The sequence below is a fragment of the Microtus oregoni genome, unplaced genomic scaffold, assembly GCF_018167655.1.
Source record: "Microtus oregoni isolate MIOR12 unplaced genomic scaffold, Mior012 000070F_ref0000104, whole genome shotgun sequence".
NCBI classification, from domain to species: domain Eukaryota; kingdom Metazoa; phylum Chordata; class Mammalia; order Rodentia; family Cricetidae; genus Microtus; species Microtus oregoni.
The window spans coordinates 1,781,973-1,801,341 of record NW_024543977.1 but is presented as its reverse complement, the minus strand read 5'-3'; the positions used below and the strand labels follow the sequence as shown (position 1 = coordinate 1,801,341).

At 46.0% G+C, this 19,369-nt stretch overlaps 1 protein-coding gene across 16 annotated transcripts in view; it reads right to left on the bottom strand.

Annotated features, from left to right (window-relative positions):
* Kiaa1217 (KIAA1217 ortholog) overlaps window positions 1-19,369 on the bottom strand; it is an 818,936-nt gene that overhangs the window by 132,828 nt on the left and 666,739 nt on the right. For all 16 annotated transcript variants that reach the window (XM_041641628.1, XM_041641627.1, XM_041641635.1 and 13 more), the window contains one exon: window positions 15,115-15,313. In XM_041641628.1, coding sequence (XP_041497562.1) covers window positions 15,115-15,313 — 199 coding nt within the window. The remainder of the gene's footprint in view (window positions 1-15,114; window positions 15,314-19,369) is intronic.

Below are 19,369 nucleotides of genomic sequence, written 5' to 3'. Positions count from 1 at the left end.
GAGTGGGCAAAACTCGGGAGGGACATGGAGAGAAAAGCGTATTTTTGCTATTACTTTATATTACTGGAAGACATTTAGCCAGAGATGTCTTAAAGCCAATTAACACCTTTGGAAAGTCTGAAAATGAAAAAGTTGGAGGGAACGTAATTTTAAATGACATTTTCAAACTATTGAGAACTCAAAACCCGACAAGCTGAAAACAAGGGCTTGTCCTGATGGGATATAGTTGAGTCACGTGGATGCCAGTGTTTGTTTGCTGAACTTGAATGGAGCCTGGGACCTGCCAAAAGCAAAGAGGAAATGGAAGAGTCTGTAGCCGAGGTTTATCCTTTCTCTGGGCGGAATTATAACACCAGGCAGAGACATTGTACAAGTGTAGATATAGCTGGTTGGAAACAAAGGGAATGCTTGACAAACAATCTTAGCGTCTGGAAGAAAGACACACTCTGCTTATGGCAACTCTGTGCTGCTGAGGAGAGAAGGAGGGAGGAGAGCTGGTATGAGCCCCTTCTGCTAAAAATATCAAACTGTGGGGCTTGAACTGCAGAAATAAATCTTCTCATAATTCAAGATCAGCTCAGGTTCCCTTTATTTTTGAATCGGAGATGGCTGCCTTCTAACTTTTTCTTCATATAACCTCACCTCTGCATCCTGTTTTGCTCTTCTTAGGCGGATGCCAGTCATACCGAAATAGGACCACCTTTATAACCTCATTCTAACCCATCCACCTCTTTATTGATCTTGACTCCAAAGACAGTTACATTTTGAAGTTCTGGGAGATAGGACTTAAGTAAGCAATACTGAAAGGGAGCGCTCTAATCCCACCTATAACAGCCCCTAAGAGTCTCAAGAAAGTAAAAGGGTCACATGATGCCTGGGTGCCCACCTGCTGCTGTGTTCAAAAGCAGCTAAGTTAGATGGAAATCTCACCCTCTAAACTCTCTAGGCGGGACCTTGGCTCCAGACCCAAGGCCTGTTTCATCTCAGTTCCACATCACGATGCTCACTGGAGAAATCTGAATGGAAAGTAGACCAGAGAGGCCTTTAGCAGATCCTTTGCTTACAGAGACACACACGGACCCCGTGGCCATGCAGAATGCGTGCCTTCCTGTGTTCTTAGCACACCGCCTGAAATATGAGAACCTGCCAACAAGCTGTTCCCTGATGCCACCTGGCAGCCTGCTGGATGCCTCTGCCAGGAGGAGAGCATCAAGGAGGATCTGCATGGGTGTGTGACATAAGGCAGGCTTGCACTGCAGCGCGAGTTCCTCTGCCAGGAGGAGAGCATCAAGGAGGATCTGCATGGGTGTGTGACATAAGGCAGGCTTGCACTGCAGCGCGAGTTCCTCTGCCAGGAGGAGAGCATCAAGGAGGATCTGCATGGGTGTGTGACATAAGGCAGGCTTGCACTGCAGTGCGAGTTCCTCTGCCAGGAGGAGAGCATCAAGGAGGATCTGCATGGGTGTGTGACATAAGGCAGGCTTGCACTGCAGCGCGAGTTCTGGTATTGCACAGAATAAATTGTCTTTAAGCGAGTGTGAAAACACACGTGGAAACTCTTACGGCACTTGAAGAACATAAATGGTCCCATTTGAAAACCAGAAAACAAATTAGCTTGTAAAGGAACTTTCCATTAAAAGAAACAGGGTATGCACTATTGATATCACCAGGGCCCAATGTATAGTTACAATCTGACGGTCTCACACACAGCCTGGCTCTGGTTGAATTGAATGGATCACAAAACCAGATTAAAAGTCATGAATCTGCGAAAGAGACTAGTATGGGGATGGGAGGATAGAGTAACCAGAGTGTGAAACTGACAAGGACAAACTAAGTTAATTAAAAGGTAACTCATGAAGGTAACAAATGGTGAATGGATTTCAGATAGAGCTGCCCTGGTGAAGGAAAGAGAAGGGAACTAAAGAGCTTGCTCTTTCTCCGTGAGGAGTCCAAAAACATTTGCTCACATATCCTGTTCTAACAAAATCCCTGCAGAGCAGCTGAGAATGCAACTTCTTTTGGGGGGGAGGGTTGAGACAGGGTTTCTCTGTGTAGCCCTGGCTATCCCAGAACTCTCTCTATAGACCAGGCTGGCCTTGTCTATAGAGATCCGGCTGCCTCTGCCTCCTGAGTGCTGGGATTAAAGGCATGCACCGACGTGCATTACTATAACATCTTAATCCAGATACTTCCAATGCCATTAGAGAAGAGAACTAAGGCTTGCATTGGTATTCTTAGAGCAAACTTAAGGGGTTGGAGAGATAGCTCCATAGTTAAGAGCACTGGTTGCTTTTCCAGAGGACCGGGCTTCAATTCCCAGCACCCACATAGTGGCACACAAGCTTCTGTAACTGCTGTCCCATTAAACCCAACACCTTCTTCTGGTCTCCTAAGGCATTGTACATACATAAGGGCACAGATACACATGCAGGCAAAACGCCATACACATTTAAAGACCAAACGAAAAGAGATGTAGTTAGAATGTATGGTGGCACTAATCTCAGGACCTGCTATTTAAGGTTTTCTTTGATTGCCTAGTGAGTTCGGGTCAGCCTGAGATACAGGAGACCCTGTCTCAACAAAACAGAGCATGGGAATTTTGTCCCTACAGGAGAGGTTCCGTTTTTTCAGTTTCTTTTGACACCCTGGAAACCAATAGGGGCACGTTCCTCTCCAACTGCAGGGCCTTTTCCTGAATAGCAATTCATACTGAGAATCATTTGAGGCATGGCTCTTCAGGGATCAGGTCAGATCCCCAGAAGCCCACAGTCACCAAGTTACACCGTTGGACAGTGAGCGGTGTGAGGCATCTTGTCACTGGGTTTCCAACTTTCAGCATGAAGCCCCTTCTAAGAACAGCAAAGAAATCATTGACAAGCAACTGCCTCGTAAGGGGGTCAAGAGCACCAACCTACCATTGTTTCTACCACAATGCTTTAGAACGCTTTTACCCTGAGGAATTGGTATAAAACTTTTCTAAAATAATACAGTCTATTTAGCTCACCACATTTCTCCCTTTTTCTGCTTTTTATCTTGGTTGAAGTTACAGCAATTATCCTTATCTTAATTTCCTGGCACACACATTACATTCAACTGCTACTTGTAAAAATACTTGTTTAAATGGTTCTTATAATTTTATTATTTCTTATTAAGTCAAGTCAAATCTATTTTGGATATAGAAGTATAAATAACAAAATTTTGCCTTGCTGGGTTTCCATGTTGTCTTTGAAACTTGAGATTTCTGTTTTAAGTGAATATTTTTTTTTTACATCAGGAAAAAAAAACCAACATGGGCAGGAATCTGGGTTAGAATGGAGCTTCCTGGCTGTGATACAGAGTAAGGAATATTTCACACTGACCTCCTGGAAGACTGATTCCCCCCCCCTAAAAAGCTTTGGCTATCTGTCACCTTTCATTATTTCAATCCGATGCCTCCATCTTCAACACTGAAAAGTTTTATGTAAACCTGTTAAATGGTGACTTACCAACACCTTGGCTGCAAAAGCAAAAATAGCACAGGTGACCTGAGGCTTCCCCAGGAGCCATTCCAATGCTCACGGCTAACATGTCCCTCATTTGTGGCCCACCAACATGCCAAAGCAGGCCCGTACCCTTGGCATCAATCCTGCAGTCGCTACCTTTCCCAGCATGCCCTGCCTACAAAGCTATCATGGGAACCTTGGTAAAATACATGGTCTTGGTTTCTTACTGTGGGTCTGATAAAACACCCAACAAAGGCAAAGTGCAAAGAAGATCCATGACAGTTTACAGTTCCTGGAGGACATCATCCATCCTGGTGGAAAGAGCATGGCCGCGGAGGCAGAAAGCAGGTCAGTCACACGGAATCACACACACAGGAGGCAGTGTTTGTGTGTGTGTGTGTGTGTGTGTGTGTGTGTGTAAGCTGGTCAGTCACACCGAATCCCACACAGGAGGTAGTGTGTGTGTGTATGTGTGTGTGTGTATTAGAAAGCTGGTCAGTTACATGGAATCACACACACAGGAGGCAGTGTGTGTGTGTGTGTGTGTGTGTGTGTGTATGTGTGTGTATTAGAAAGCTGGTCAGTCACACCGAATCCCACACAGGATGCAGTGTGTGTGTGAGTGTGTGTGTGTCAGAAAGCTGGTCAGTCACACTGAATCCCACACAGGAAGCAGAATGCTGTGATGGGGTGGGACTGCGAAGCCTCAGCTGTACCCGCAGGGACCCACTTCTTCCACCAGTCTCCATCTCTCAAAGACTTCACACTTTTTCTAATTAGCAGCAACAGCAGAGGATCAGATGTTCAAACACAAGAGTTTCTGTGGGGATGTTTCCCATTCAAACTGCAAAAGGCACAGAACGAGGTCTGTGCCGACGGAATAATCGCCGTGACATCTGAGACATCAAGTCTAGAGTCGCAGCCAAGACTTTTGACAACATGAGACTTCTAATGATATCTAATTGTGTTTTCTTCCAGACAAAACCTCACTGTGTAGCCATGACTGGCTTGGAACTCACAAAAGAGACGCCTCTCCCTCCGCCTCCCAGGGCTGGGATTACATGTGCACACCGCCATGTCTGGCTAACTGTTTAAGGACAGATGCAGTTTCTTATAAGCTGAACTGGGTGCAAGCGGGTCAGTTCGCAGCAACTTTCCCACACTTCATTCACCTCATACGTAAAAATATTAAATCAAGAGGCACAGACAGGTGATCCTCTTGTATCATCATGGACGGGAGTTCTGAAGCAATCCCATTGGAAGTTAACTGCCGTCCCTAAATCCACCTTTTACTAAAGATCAACTCAGCTTATAAAAGCCTCTCAGGGTATTCATTTTACCAAATGTAAGAAAACCGAGTGAAGATAACATTTCTCTTTTTTTTTATTTGAAATTCTTTCATACAATGTATTTTGATCATATTCTTTCCCCTCCCCCAACTCCTCCCATGTTCTCCTCACCTAGCTAGTCACCCTTCATTTTCTCTCTCTCTTTCTCCAAAACAAAAAATAAAAAACCATGCAAGCAAACAAACAACATAAAACAATAAGACAAAACAAAAAAAATGCACACAAAAAATTCAGAGTCCATTTTGTGTTGGCCAACTGCTCCTGGGTATGGGACCTGCCCAGGAGTGTGGTTTATATGCCCAGTGACACTTGGAGAAACCAATTTTCCCTTTCCCAGCAGGTGTAGATCACAAAGAGATTCTTGGTGAGGGTGGGGCTCTGACTACCTAGCACCCCTCCTCTGTGCTGGAATTATGTCTAGACTGCCTCATGTAAGTCTTGGGCATGATGCTACAGTCTCTGTGTTCAAGTGGGCAGTAGCTCTGCTGTGTCTGGAAGATGCTGCTTCCTTGGAGTCATCTCCATGTTTGGCTCTTACAGTCTTTCTGCCTCCTCGTCTGCATAGATCCCTGGGTCGCAAAGGGAAGGTTTTGGTAAAGATATCCCATTTAGGACTAAGAGCCCTATTTTTGTTCATTTAAGAAAGCTTGCTTTATATAGCAAAATTTGTTCCTAACTATATAATTTCTCTTCCTTTGTCTTTGGTATATAGCTCAGTCTGTTTGATGTGTGTAGAATTTTACTTTATTTTAATTGTTTTATTTAGCATCAGTTCATTTCATGAAACTACTCTCTAACACCCCTTAGACTGCTAGTGAATTCTCTTGCAGTTCACTGACCTGCCTCTAGATGGCATTAGTCTGTACCTTTCAAGGCTATCACCTTCCCGGCAACAAAGTTGCTATGGCAACACAATATGTAAATAGAGAAAAATCAGTCAGCATGCAAGTGCAAACAACTGAATCTGTTGCTAGTTAAGGTCAGTACAGCCGTATTAAAGGCTTACAGAAACACGGAATTGGATTTTCCCTGTAGGACCGGGCTACAGCACAATCTGCCCAAACAACCTGTCACCCCAAGCAGGTGCTAAAGTCCTGGTTCTATCAGGAACCTCAGTAGTGTCACAGTCCCTGGGCACACTAGATCCTCAGAGCTACCAAGATGGCAGCCCTCTACCTGGACCCTCGACCATGCCAGTATCCTGTATGGGTGCTAACCTGAAACCATGCTCAGCTACTTTACTGGCTACCTACCAATCAGATCTGAGCATGCTCGGTGGGCTAGGACAGCCCATTTTCCAGCCTCAGTAAAAGAGCAGGCGCACATTAGGAAGATGAGAGTGTGTGACTCATACCCTCACCACAGCCACTGACCAAGTGCGCTGAGGCCAGGATGCTGTAGGAAACACACAGACACTTGCTTTCACAGTACCCTAAAACGATTACGGGTTCACCCAAACCTATCGATCTGCCGCAGGACCATCTTTTTGAATTTTCTGGTTTTATAACATTACATTTCTTTTGAATTTTTATTATTTTTAATTACGTGTGTTCATATGTTTCCGTGTGAGGGTATGCAAACAAGAACACGGGTGCTCATCCATGCTGGGAACTGAAGACAGTCTTCTGAAAAGAGCAGTATGTGCTCTTGACTGCTGAGCCAGCATCTCTCCACCCCAGTACAACACTGCATGGCAATCATTGACAACACTTGGAAAAACAAATGTCAAAAACGTTTTATCTATCAGGCTCCACGGTGACGGCTCAGCAGGCAGATCACTTGCCGTACAAGTATGAGGACCTAAATTCAAATCCCCGGGGCTCATATAAAGGCTGTGGGCAGAGTATGCATCTCTAATTCCAGTGCTCTCACGGGGAAATGGGAAGCAGAGAAGAATCCCCTGAAGACTGAAGGGTTGCAGATGTGATGTAGACAGTTGTGAGCAAGAATGGACCCTGCCTCAAACAAAGCAGAAGACGCGAACCAAAGGAGGAGCGCGTTTCTCCACCCTCCTTTCTGCTCTCACCTCCGACGCAGTGCAGTCCTGCAGATGCAGATTTGGTCCTCCATCCAGCCTTAACCCTTCTATCCCGTTTAGCCTGTTTTCGCCATTTTAGTCTATGTTTACAGGCACGGCAGGCCCTCTGCTGGGCTGCTTAGCCAGGCCTGCTCTCTAAGGCTGTGCCTTTGGGGTATGGTCAGCCCTCCAAAGCCTGGCTGCTTCAGAAGGAAGTTGCTGCTGCTGCTCATGTTTTCACAAGTATCATTTGCAAATTCCTGAGGGCACTTCGAGGGGTGGGGACAGCTTGTGGCTACCCTTCCCCAAAGGCCAACTAAGGAGCAGCCAGACACCAACCCTACAGACGGCTGCATTCCAGACAGGCACCATGATTAAAAGGACACTACACCATCATTAAGACTGCAGACCTAATATCAGTGGCCTGATTTTTCAGGGAAATTATTTCAAAAGCCAAACTCTACTGGAAAGTGGTTTTCCCATTGGGGGAGACTGGCTTTCTTTTAACCCTTTCTATTTCCAGTGACAAGAGGGTTAGTTGTGTCAGGAAGGTCAGTGAGTGTTTACTCAAATGGTAAAGCAGGTCGGGAACACACTAACTGATGGAAGTGAAGCAGGCTGAGGTCTTTGGAACCCGGCTGGGAAATAAACCAGAGCTATCAAGTACATTTCTTTCCTGTCGCTGTCTCTTTGCCAGCCTTCGGCATTAGAAAGGACCTGGCTTAGACATCATCTGACTGTGCCTTGCTCTCTCAAATGATCAGTTCCCATCTTTCATTGCAGTAATTGCCCCTCAGCATCCACAGGGGAGTACAGCCCGGATCTCACAAGACACCACAGTCTGGGGATGCTCAAGTCCCTTATATATAATCTGATAAAATCGGTTTATAATGCACACACATCTCTTGACTTCCAAACATCTCTAGATTGGTCCGAATACCTAACACAACCTAAAATCTACCTAAATAATTATTGTATTGTTTAGAGAATGGTGCACAGTTAGCATAGATACAATTTATTTTTTTTTTCAGAGGATTTTATTTTAGGGATGGGATTGAGCCTAGGGCCTTGGACACACTAGAAAATACTACTGAGCTACACCCACAGTCTCGGGAGAATTCTGGTCTGCAGATGGTTATATCAGAGGACTCAGAACTAGCAAATACAGAGAACAGCTTACATTTATGGCTATGTGAACATATGTAGTTAATACATACACATGCATTTATATATGTCTTATTGCTTTCAATTTCTCTCCAAATACATGTGCTAGAAGCCCCTTGCAGAATGAATCATGCTTAGCCCCTCAAAATTCTTCCCACTCTAAAAAACAGAGAAGCAATAGAAACAATAGATTATTCACATAGAATAATTAAAAACTTGGCAGTCTTATCTCCAAGCAAATGTGTGAAGGTTTCTTCTTCTCCAGGGAGGAAGAAGATGAGGACTATCCAGTTCAGACTCCACCATCATGGTGCCAAGCCTCCATATAGCCTAAGAAGGACTAGGATGACAAATTTTGCTACATATAGAAGTGTAAGCCAGAACAGGTTTCCCCACTCAGCCTGTTGAAGTTTGAAGGAAACCCTCAAGGGCGCCTACATTTGATCACTTAGTCCCCAGCTGGTGTCTCCAGCTGTTGAGGGAGGTTATGGAACTCTGAGAACTAGAGTGCAGAGCTTTGCTGAAGGAAGTGAGTGGCTGTGGGCCGGCTCTGGGAGTTTATAGTCCAGGCCACTTCCAGGTTACTCTCTGCTTCCTGTGTGCAGCCGAGAAGTGAGCTCGGATTCCCTGCCACCACGTCCCTCTGCCATTGTGGGCTCTCCCTCTGGAACACAAGCCCGAATAAACTCTTCCGTATATAAGCTGCTCTGGGTCATGGCATTTTGTCATAGCAACAGGGAAGTAACCAGGACATGGTCCCACTCCAGGCTCTGTGGCCAGGGGCAGGCAGCAATTGTAGCTCACACTGGGGGTGACCCCTGGGGAGGTAATGGTATAAAATCCCCGAGGTACAGCCTGTAATTATCTGTTCTGTCTCTTTAAGAGGCAAGCCATGCCTACTCCTTCCCTGCTTGCAGCCTTAATCTCCATCTTTTCTCCATCTTCCTCTTGAGGAGGCAGCTTCTGCCTCTCCCCACTTCTCCCCTCTTTTTTTTCTCTCTCTCCCTCTGTGCCCTTCTCCCTTCCTTTTTATAACCACTAAATAAATATCCCAATTCACTCTACGTGGTGTGCCTATCTGTCTGTCTTCCACCTGCCCACCACTGCCACATGGCTCGCTGCAGAGGACACTACCGGGGACCAGCCACCTTCAGAGACCTGCAGTATGGTTTCATGCATGGTCCCTGCCTAGGACTGGCTGCTCTTGGGGACCCCCTGCCCCCTGCCTGCCTGCCGGGATCCCACAGAAAGCTACTCGGGGTTCCACAACAATCTTTAATAATCCATTACATAGCCCCTAGTGCACAGGTCAAGGTCTCTACAAATACCTCAGCAATCACTAGAAGTGATACCTTGATCTAACGATAGAAACTCAAAGTTAATTCAGACTCCACTGTGGGAGCTGGAGAGATGGCTCAGGAGTTGAGAAAGCATCCTGCTCGCACAGAGAACCTGAATTTGGTTCCCAGTAACCACACTGGGTGACTCACAAGAGTATCCGACATCCTCTACTGGTCTTTGCAGGCAGCTGCACTCATGTGCATGTGTGTGTACACACAGACATAAAAACAAATCTTGTAAGAGTTATCCCTGCCCCTTAAAAGTACCCACAATGAAATCGAATTAAAACAAAACAAAACAGAAACCTTCCCATGTAATCCATAATCCTGCTATCTGGAATTTACTCAAAGAAACCTACACACAGATTTTCTCAGCAGCTTTATTCATAACCATCTACACTTGAACTCAGCCAAGATGCTTTTCAGAGGATGGACGGATAAACTGGCGGACCTAGATGACGGGATAGTATTCAGTGCTAAGAGGACATGAACCACAAGAAAACATGGAAGCTCACTTGAGGCCAGAAGTTAGTGGGGAGTGAAGGGGAAGTGGGCAGAATGCAGAAGATCTTTGAGCAGAGAAAACACTTTCTATTATAGCCGGTAATTCCTTAGCGTTGCATGCGCAGCCCTGCAGCAGAATAACAGCAAGAGGCAGCTCTCGCACCCGCTAGAGGCTGCGGGTGACAGCGATACATCAGGGTAAGCCTGTCAGTTGGGTCACCACTCCTGGCCTAAAAGTTTTTGATTTCGAGGTGGGGCGGAGTCCTTGACGATCAAGATAAATGGATACAACCAGAACAGTGGTTCTCAACCTTCCTAATGCAGAGACCCTCAGCCATAAAATCATTCTGTTGCTACTCCATAACTGTAAGTCTGCTACTTAGTGGTGTCCTGGTTTCTAAGGCCATCGGAAATGTGTGTTTTCTGATGGCTGCGACCCACAGGTTGAAAGCTACTCATCCCTATGGTGACGATGTATTAAAATTGTCAATATGACAACACAGAGATAACCAAAGTCACATGGCTTCTAGTGGGCTTACAAGGTCATGCCTCTGGGGCTTGGTGGGTTCACAGCTGCACACCTAGCTGTTTGTGATGTGGGGGAGGGGTGTCACTGCTGCTTACTCAGACTCTTGGGACCATTCCTCTGCGTGTCTGAATTAAATAAGACCAGGCACAAGGGGATTTCCTTAAAGGCAAGGCCAGGAAAGGGCCTTGAAAAGGAGATCGTGTTTGCAGATTCCTGGTGACTCACATTTCCCCCCTCATTTCAAGGCCTTATCAATCTCAGGAAGCTCCCTGGACACCAGGTGAATCCCAGAGAAATTCCCAAGTTGGCCACAAGGAGGCATTCAAGGGCAGCAGTAACATTGCTGGCCCAATGCCCTCCTCATTTTCTGAGGCCACAGGTAGCCTCCCTTTGGGCAAATTTTTCTTGTCTCTCATCTCCTGTCCTCTCCTCCCCCTGTGTCCCTTTGTTTCTCTCCGAAAGTTAAAAATTTCACAAGTTAAGTGCCCCATATTGAAGTGACTGAACTGAACTTGAATATTGAATATCCCTAATTTGCTGTGACCATGTGTTTATAGGCACTTTACAGCAAGATTGGCTTTAAATTCAGGCTGAGCATTTTGCAGAAGCACAGCCAACCAGAAATGTCCCTTCAGTAATGTCGTGGGTATCACTGCTTCACAGCTCTTGTCTCTCTGCCGGAGGTCGGGTTCCTGTGCTGGGCAGGTATGCACCTGCAAGGCCAGCTGCTGTGGCCGCCAGAGGAAATTCCTCCCTTGAAGACAAAGGGTCCATTATCCAGCAGGCTCAGGTTCCCAGGGATGGGGGAAGGCACACAGGAGCTTCTAATCTTTACTTTATTTGGCAAAGCAGGGGCAATCTTCACAGAGGCCTGACCCCCCCTCCCCGCCCCTCCCCGCCCCATTTCCAGCAAAGCACAAAGGAGAAATTCCATTGCCAGTCTCTCTTCTGCCTCAAGGGTGACTGTGGCTAAGAAAGCAGAAGGCTTTTTGATCCAGGTGGAAGCTGCAGCCTGGTGGCCACAGGAAGGTCTTGCCATCTCACTGGCCTGAGTAGCGTGTCCCCAAGTTGCATGCCAGCCCCTGGGCGTCCAAGAGATGTCATTGTACGATGGAGCTAACAGGATGTAGGGTTTGGATTTCCTGACTCTGTGATTTAACTATCAGGTCACACACACACACACACACACACACCCCAGTATTCCCTGTGACCTTGTCTTATCTGCCAAACAAGGACTCTTGTATATAAAAATAAAAACAGAAGAAGAAAGTTTTTTTGAGGCAGTTCGAACTGGCTTCAAATTCACTATGTAACCCACACTCAAAGTGTGGAATTTACTCAAACTCAAACTCTTCCTGCCTTAGCCTCCCAAGGACTGGGATTTCCGGTGTGCAGGATCACACCCAGCTTGAAGTGGAATGTTAACTGTGATACCGAGTGCTTGCTGCAGAGGCGCACACTCTAAGACTGGACTGATGTAGGAATCAGCAGGGCCTCTCACCAGCCTGGAGTGCAAAGCCGCCAACAGCCCAATCTCACAATAACAATTTTGTTTCATGAATAATAGGAAGGAAAGGACTCAAAAGCAAAAAACTGAAAATGGCGATAAGGAGACAATAGAAATATTAATTACCCTGATGCAATCAGGACCCATTGTGTACTTGTGACAAAGCATCACAGTGCACCCCCAAAGTACACAGAATTATCACATCTGGATTTAAGATTTAATTAGAGACGAAATGATAAAATCATAATGCACCAGATCATAACGCACCATTTTCGTGTATGAGCACACTCCATACTGTGCTTCGTATATGTGGACAATTAAAATAAACAGCAGAGGGCTAGAGAGATGGCTCGGCAGGTAGAGAAAAGCACTTGGCAGGGATCTGTAACCCGACCAACCCTCCAGACATTCATGAGCCTGCCAGCGTGGAGTAGCCAGTTCAGCAAAAACAGTAGGAAATACTCTGTCTTTAAATAAGGTAGGGAGAGAGAATAGACTCAGGAAAGTTATCTTCTGATCTCCCCATGCATGCCACGGCATGTGGACACCAGCACCCACACATATATCCTACACCCACGCACACATATACACAAACAACAACAATACAAATGACTGGGCGAAAGTAAAGAATATTAATAGTATTGATAATATAAACACTAATGTATCTTTTAAGGTAGCTAGGACAGTGACTGAAACCGCACATTGACACTAGCCTTGTTTTGTTTAGTTTGTTGTTTTGCCTGTGGTTAGTTGGAATGGCTAGAATACCGTCTGAATCCAGTTTCTCTGGCTGCTCTCTGCAACAAGGAAACAAAGTCAAGGTACCAACTTACACCTATTTTCTCCATAATCTTCCGGCAACAATTTGCTAGGTTTTACGTGGCGGAACGCAGTTGTCTTATATATTGGCCCCTTTGCTGTCCCCTTTTTATCCGCAATTCCACATGCCTGAAACTCTTAAGATGGCTGGTGAGACACACGGGATACCAGCGCAGTGAGCAAGGTGTCCAAACCAGTAACCCTGACATTTCGTTACGGTGCTAAGAAGGGGCATAAAGGCACAGGAAAATAAAAATGAACTTCTAATCCGGGGGGGGGGGGGAGGGGAGTTTACCAGTGGTAAAGGCATACAGAGAGCTTCTGCCTCTTGGGAAAGTCTGTGAAAAGGAGAGCGCCACACCTGAGAAGCCCTTGTCCTTGTCGAGAAACCAGGAGGGAAGAGCAGGCTGTATTTTCTGCTTTTAGCGCTCCTCACACTGCCTGAGCCATGCTGAGGGTCTACATCAACCATTGTGCCCTCTGGTACTGCGGTGTGGTCTGGGAGGTGAGAAGAGGCTCACCTGGAAGGTCACCCCTCCATGTTCCCTGGTGTTCCCTGGTCTAAGAACACTGGCAGGTACTAGAGATGTGGTGGCTAAAGTTGCTAATCCTAGACGATTCAGAATGCGCCCAGTCCAAGAAACAGTCTAGACCTCAGACAGTTCCTCAGCACATGGATAACACTTGTGTTCTAGCTAGGTTACTGTTATGATTGTTCAAGCCACGCCCACTCCCTACAGCCCCTCCCCTCCTCTCACCATCTTGGCTTCTCTGGTTCCCTGTGCTCCCTCTCCCGCTACCCCCTTCTCTCTCTGTCCTCTTTTCTCTCTTCTCTCTCTCTCTCCTCTTCTCCCTCCTCCCCCTTTTTCCCATTGCAATGCTCAACTAATAAATATCCAATTCTATTCTGTACTATGTGTCTGTCCACATGTCTCCCATCTGCTTGCCACTGGGAACCTGCACCTTCCAGGGACTCACTGTCACTGAGACCAGCCCACTGCTGCATGGCTGGGCCCTCTAGGGACCCACTGCCCAGCCCCCGCTGCTCGGGACCAGGCACTGGGACTCCGCCACAAGCTGCTCAGGACCCATAGGCAAAAATCATAACAGTTACTATTACTGTGATGGAATATGACCAAAAGCAACAGCCTGGACTTCAGCCAGTTCCTCAGCACATGGATAGCACTTGTGTTCTAGTTAGGTTGCTAGTGCTGTGTTGAAATATCATGACCAAAAGCCACTTGGGAAGGAAAGGGTTTATTTGGCTCACACATCCACTGTTCATCAGTGAAGGAAGTCAGAACAAGAACTCAAACAGGGCAGGAACCTGGAGGCAGGAGCTGGTGCAGAGGCCATGGAGGGGTGCTACTTACTGGCTCACTCCACAAGACTTTCTCAGCTTGCTTTCTTATAGAAACCAGGACCACCAGGCCAGGGTTGGCACTACCCACGATGACACTCTCCCACATCAACCACTAATTAAGAACATGTCCCACAGTCTTGCTTTCAGCCTGATTTTATGGAGGCATTTAAGTTTCTTAACTGAAGCTTCCTCCTAACTGATCACTCCGGCTCTTGTCAGGCTGACAGAAAACAAATCAGCTCATCCTGAGGCTCACTTTGTTTTGGCTCTTCAATGTCCCCACAAAAGCCTATATATCAGCAAAAAAGGACTTCTTCACCAGCCTGCAGCATTCCTAGGAGGTGATAACACCCTAAGACAGTGTGGCCAAGTAGAAGAAAGAACACTGGAGACCCTTGGCCCTTCCTTTCCCTATCTGCACCCCAGCCATAGCTCTGTTCTACCCCACGTCCCACCAATGACGTCTGTTCTCCTCACAGGAATAAAGCAATAGACTAGGGCTATGCAGGCATCCTTCTTGCTTCCTGGTAGCCACGAGGTAAGCAACTTTGCTGCTCAGTAAACACTGACATCCCAAAGGCCCCAAAGCAAAGCAACTGAGCCAGTCAAACATGAACTAAAGCAATGGTTCTCAGCAGTGGGTAACAATCCTACTGGGGTAACATTTTTGATATCCTGCATATCAGATACTTACATTGTGATTCATAACAATAGCAAAATTACAGTTATGAAGCAGCAACAAAAATAATTTTATGGTTGGGGGTGACCACAACATGAGGAACTGTATTAATGGGTCACAGCATTAGGAAGGTTGAGAACCACTGGGCTCTCTAAAACAGTAAAACAAAATAAATCTTTCTTCTTTATGCACCAGTTATCTCCAGAAATTGTCAGCGATGGGAAACTATCACAATAATAAAACAGCAAAGTTTCCCAGCATCAACGTTTGTATAACTGAGTCCAGGGGCAAATGGTTGGAAGGATAAAAACATTCACATGCAGTAAGAATGGGGCACTTGAAACTGTCTTTTGAAGCTTACCGAGGGACCTTTCTTTTGTTTGGTTGGTTGACCTCACCACGGGAAGACTCGCTCGAGTCCGACTTCCTCTAGCGAAAGGACTTGGGACGTCTCCCTCAGACATGGCTTCCAAAGAGTCACCAGATGTCTCTGACAAATGCTCAACTGGATCTCCCAAACTGGGAGGCTGAGGACTGTGAGACAGCTTGGGGCTTTTTGTCTGCAAAAGACATTGTAAAGAAAGCGTTATTACCATCATCATCATCATCATCATCATCATCATCATCATCATCATCAATTTATTTATCATTGCCATGTATTTCTAATGCCAGCTGTGGCCAGGAAGAAAGTCATCAGAAGGACTACTCTGGGAGTCAGTGGTGTCAATTCCCAGAAAACAAAATGTCCTTGAGGAGCTTGCTAAGAATTGTGGTCACTGGACACCTACACTATAAATGCCATTTCAAGCAGGTTGGGGACAAACCTGCACTGTGGGAAAGGATAATGGAGAACTATTACCTTTGTCAAACAGATTCGCACTGTTAACGCACAAAAGCCGGGGCTGTGCACAGTTCTAGGTGTCCAGTGTGGATATTAGACTCGCACCAGGGTAAACTGGATACAACCTGTTCGTCATGGTATTCTCTAAAGAACCATCCAGGGGGTGGAGAGATGGCTCAAGGGTTTATAATATTCACTGACTGTTATTCCAAAGGAGCTAGGTTCAAGTCTCAGGATCCACACAGCAGTACACAACCACCTGTAACTCCAGTTCCAGGGGACTCCTCTTCTGGCCTCTACAAGTATCAGGTATGTAAATGGTGCATGCACAGACACACATGCTGGCACAGGCTCACACAAATGGATTAAATTAAATTAATCTTTCCTAGGCATGGTGGTTTAATCCTAGCCCTCAGAAAGCAGAGGCAGGCAGAGCTCTGAGTTTAAGGCAAGCCTGGGCAATGGAGTGTGTTCTAAAACAGTTAGGACTACACAGAGAACCCCTGTCTTGAAAAATGAAAGAAAGAAAGAAAGAAAGAAACAAACAAACAAACAAACAAATCAAAACAATGAACAAAGCAAGCAAAAATGTGCTTAAAAATTCAGTAGGATAGCACTGTGAGGACAACGTTAATAACATTGTTGATTATTTCTCTTCTGAGGCAGGGGACTCTTAGTAAGTTGTCCAGCTTTTTGTTTTTTAATCTCCCTTGCTAATTCACAGTCGATACCCCCATCCACACACTGCCTAATTGAATTTCGCTGTGAATTACCTGTTTAGACTGCTATGCTAGGGAGTATGCAAAATATTTCCTGAACATAAAAGATGGCGGGAGTATTGTCCAGAGATCAGAAGAATGTCAGCACTAGGAGATGCCAAACAGCACCTGATTTAATTGGTGAAGTAAATAACCCAAGAGAATTATGATAGAAGTACACATATGAATCATGCGGTACATTCATGCACAGTTCAGTAAATACTCATGAGACCCCCCCCCACACACACACACTATGCTCCAGGCATTCCTGCTTGGGACAAAGGACAGAAAGAGACAGCGGACAGACATGACTTCCTTCCTTGTGGTGTTTATAATCCAGAAGGAAACATACACTAAGGAGAAGGGAGGAGGCTGCATGTTGTGGTACACGCCTTTAATCCCGGCACTTGGGAGGCTGAGACAGTCAGATCTCTTGAGTTTGAGGCCAGCCTGGTCTATATAGTGTGATCCAGGTCAGCCAGGGCTACACAGAGAAACCCTGTCTTGAAAACACAAGAGAGAATAAGAAACAATAGGAGGAAGTATGCCATCCAAGATTGGTGGTAGTAGTGGAGTCATGGGGGTCACAGCAGGATAAAGATGCTTTTCTAGATCACTGTGGCTGCTGTGCAGATGGGGGATGATACAGGCTGTAGGGCAAAAAAGAGGAGCTGGGAACTTGGGGAACTGTGAGAAGTGGGCACATGACCTCAACTTTCTCAGACCTCCGGCCAATACTGACCTGTACCACATGACCCCAGGCACCTTCTGGGAAGCAAACTGATCTAGAAGGACCAGGCAGGTGCCTTTTCACTAACTAAGATGCCAAAAGAGCTGGTGGAGTGGCAGAGTGGTTAGGCGGTCCCCAGAAGCCAAACTTGTTGGTTTGTTCCTTTCCTTGATTTCTTTTGGGCTGCCTAAGAATGTCAGTCCACTAGGCATTGAGGTGCCCTGGGCGCGTGACCTGTGCAGCTTCTGAAATCCCGCTATCCCATGATCTGCACTTGTTTCATGTTCTTCTGGTGAGAACTAGAAACTATTTTTTTAAATGAAGAGATAATTTATGTGTCTCTTTACTTCTCTTTAAAAATCAAGAGAAAATTCCGTGTCTTTCCCGCTTTAATGATTTAGCTACAGATTCTTGAGTGTTGTCACAACTGTGTGTGACACCACTAGGGGACCCTTGTAAAGACGGCACTCTCTCTCCTATTGCACTGCCCAGACAGCTGCTCTTTCCAGCACCTCATGGAAGGCCACAGAGGGAAACACAAAATCAGTTCTTCCCCTCCCGTGACCCCCAAGAATGTGTCTTCTAGAGATGCCTGCATATCCAAAATAAAACTCAGCCACAAGAGAATGAGATTGTGAACCGAGATTCCAGCCAGAAACAACGCTATTAATAGGCAAATTACCCCCTTTAAGTTCATTTTCATACGCAAGTTTCCAAAGCAGATTATTTCCCAATTTACATTTTATGAAGTTGGCTTCTACTAGGGGGAACTGATACTCTTCGTGACAGATGGAGCATATTATCCAACTAGGGAAATAGGCCTCAACCTCTCTTACCTACCTCACTAAGACGTGGAGCAATGGCTATGGTCACTGGAGTTAAGCTAAGCAGAATCTCATGCTAGAAGTGTCCTAACGAGAGAGGCAGGGAGATGAAGAGGAGAGATCCACTTAGCCTAGCAAAATAGCAGACACTGAGATCCCTTCAGATGAAGCAGCTGCATTCATCACATCTGCTGTGGCCATCCTAGCACAAGCTGCGTGCGTGTGATAGGTTGCTATTTCCCATTGCAATAGGCAATAATCCTTGAAGAAAATGAAACATCAAATCTCTATTTCTTGTTCAGGGTCATCACAGCAGTAAGTGAATATAAAAACAGAGATGAAAAGGCTGGTATTTTTTTTTCTAACTTCCTATATATAGACTATTTGGTTCTAAAGGGGTGCTTCTCTTGATGTTTATGTCATCAGGTTCTTGTTGAAAACCTTCCCCCTGCCCACTAACAATATCCTCAGTCAATGCACCCTCCCCTCAGACACATGCTCACTGCTGAAAAGGCAATGGAAATTGTTGGCACTGGTATTAGATACCCTATGATCTGATGTATTGAAAACAATGTGCTTGGACTACTCAGCCTATGCCTAGTATACAAGGTATATCTTAGGGGCCAAGAACTGCATATCCAGAATCTGGGGACAGGGCGTGCCTACCACATACAAAGTTATAGGTCCACTCCCAGCACTGCATGGGCTTGGTGACATTGCTTAGCACTTGAGGTGTGGAGGTAGAAGGCTCAGAATTTCAAGGTCATCTTCAGCTACATAGTAAGTTCAAGTGCAAGGCCAATGTAGGCCTGTCTCGAAAACAAACAACCAAAAAGCATCATATATATGTAACACACAAGAAGAGCCAGGTGGGCATACCACTGTGAGGACAGGAGAGAACTAAGGCTTTAAGAGAGGGCGCTGTTTAGGACAGATCAGTGGGCTCCGGGATTTATCCCCAATACTGCAACATTAAAAACTAAAGGTGGATGGGGAAAGTGGAGCTTGAATATGGCAGGTGCTGGGGTGCTGTGAGCTCTCCCCCAACTGGATCAATCAATAGCCACCTAGGCATGACGAAGCTGATCAAATTCTTTTCCTCAGAAGTCACCCTGGGCTTTACCTGTGTATATGGAACAGACCAGGAAAGTGATGCAGAAGGCACAGAGAGAAGACAACACAGCCTTGTGGTGGAATCACAGATGAGAGGCTCAGGCCAATGGCCCAGGCAAGCAGCCCTGGGGCTTTCTGCTTCCAGTCACCAGTGGGAGTGGGAGGTAGGGAGTGTGAAGCTTGCAACTAGTTTGGCCCTTAGTTCCAGTTTTGTTCTCTCATGGTTTCCAGAAGAGTCTATGCCTCATTAGCCAACGAGTACTGTCCAACACCGATTCTAGTAGTCACCCCCACACCCTCCCCATCCAGGCTGCTGTGTTACTCAGACATGAGCAACAGCCACTTTTTCT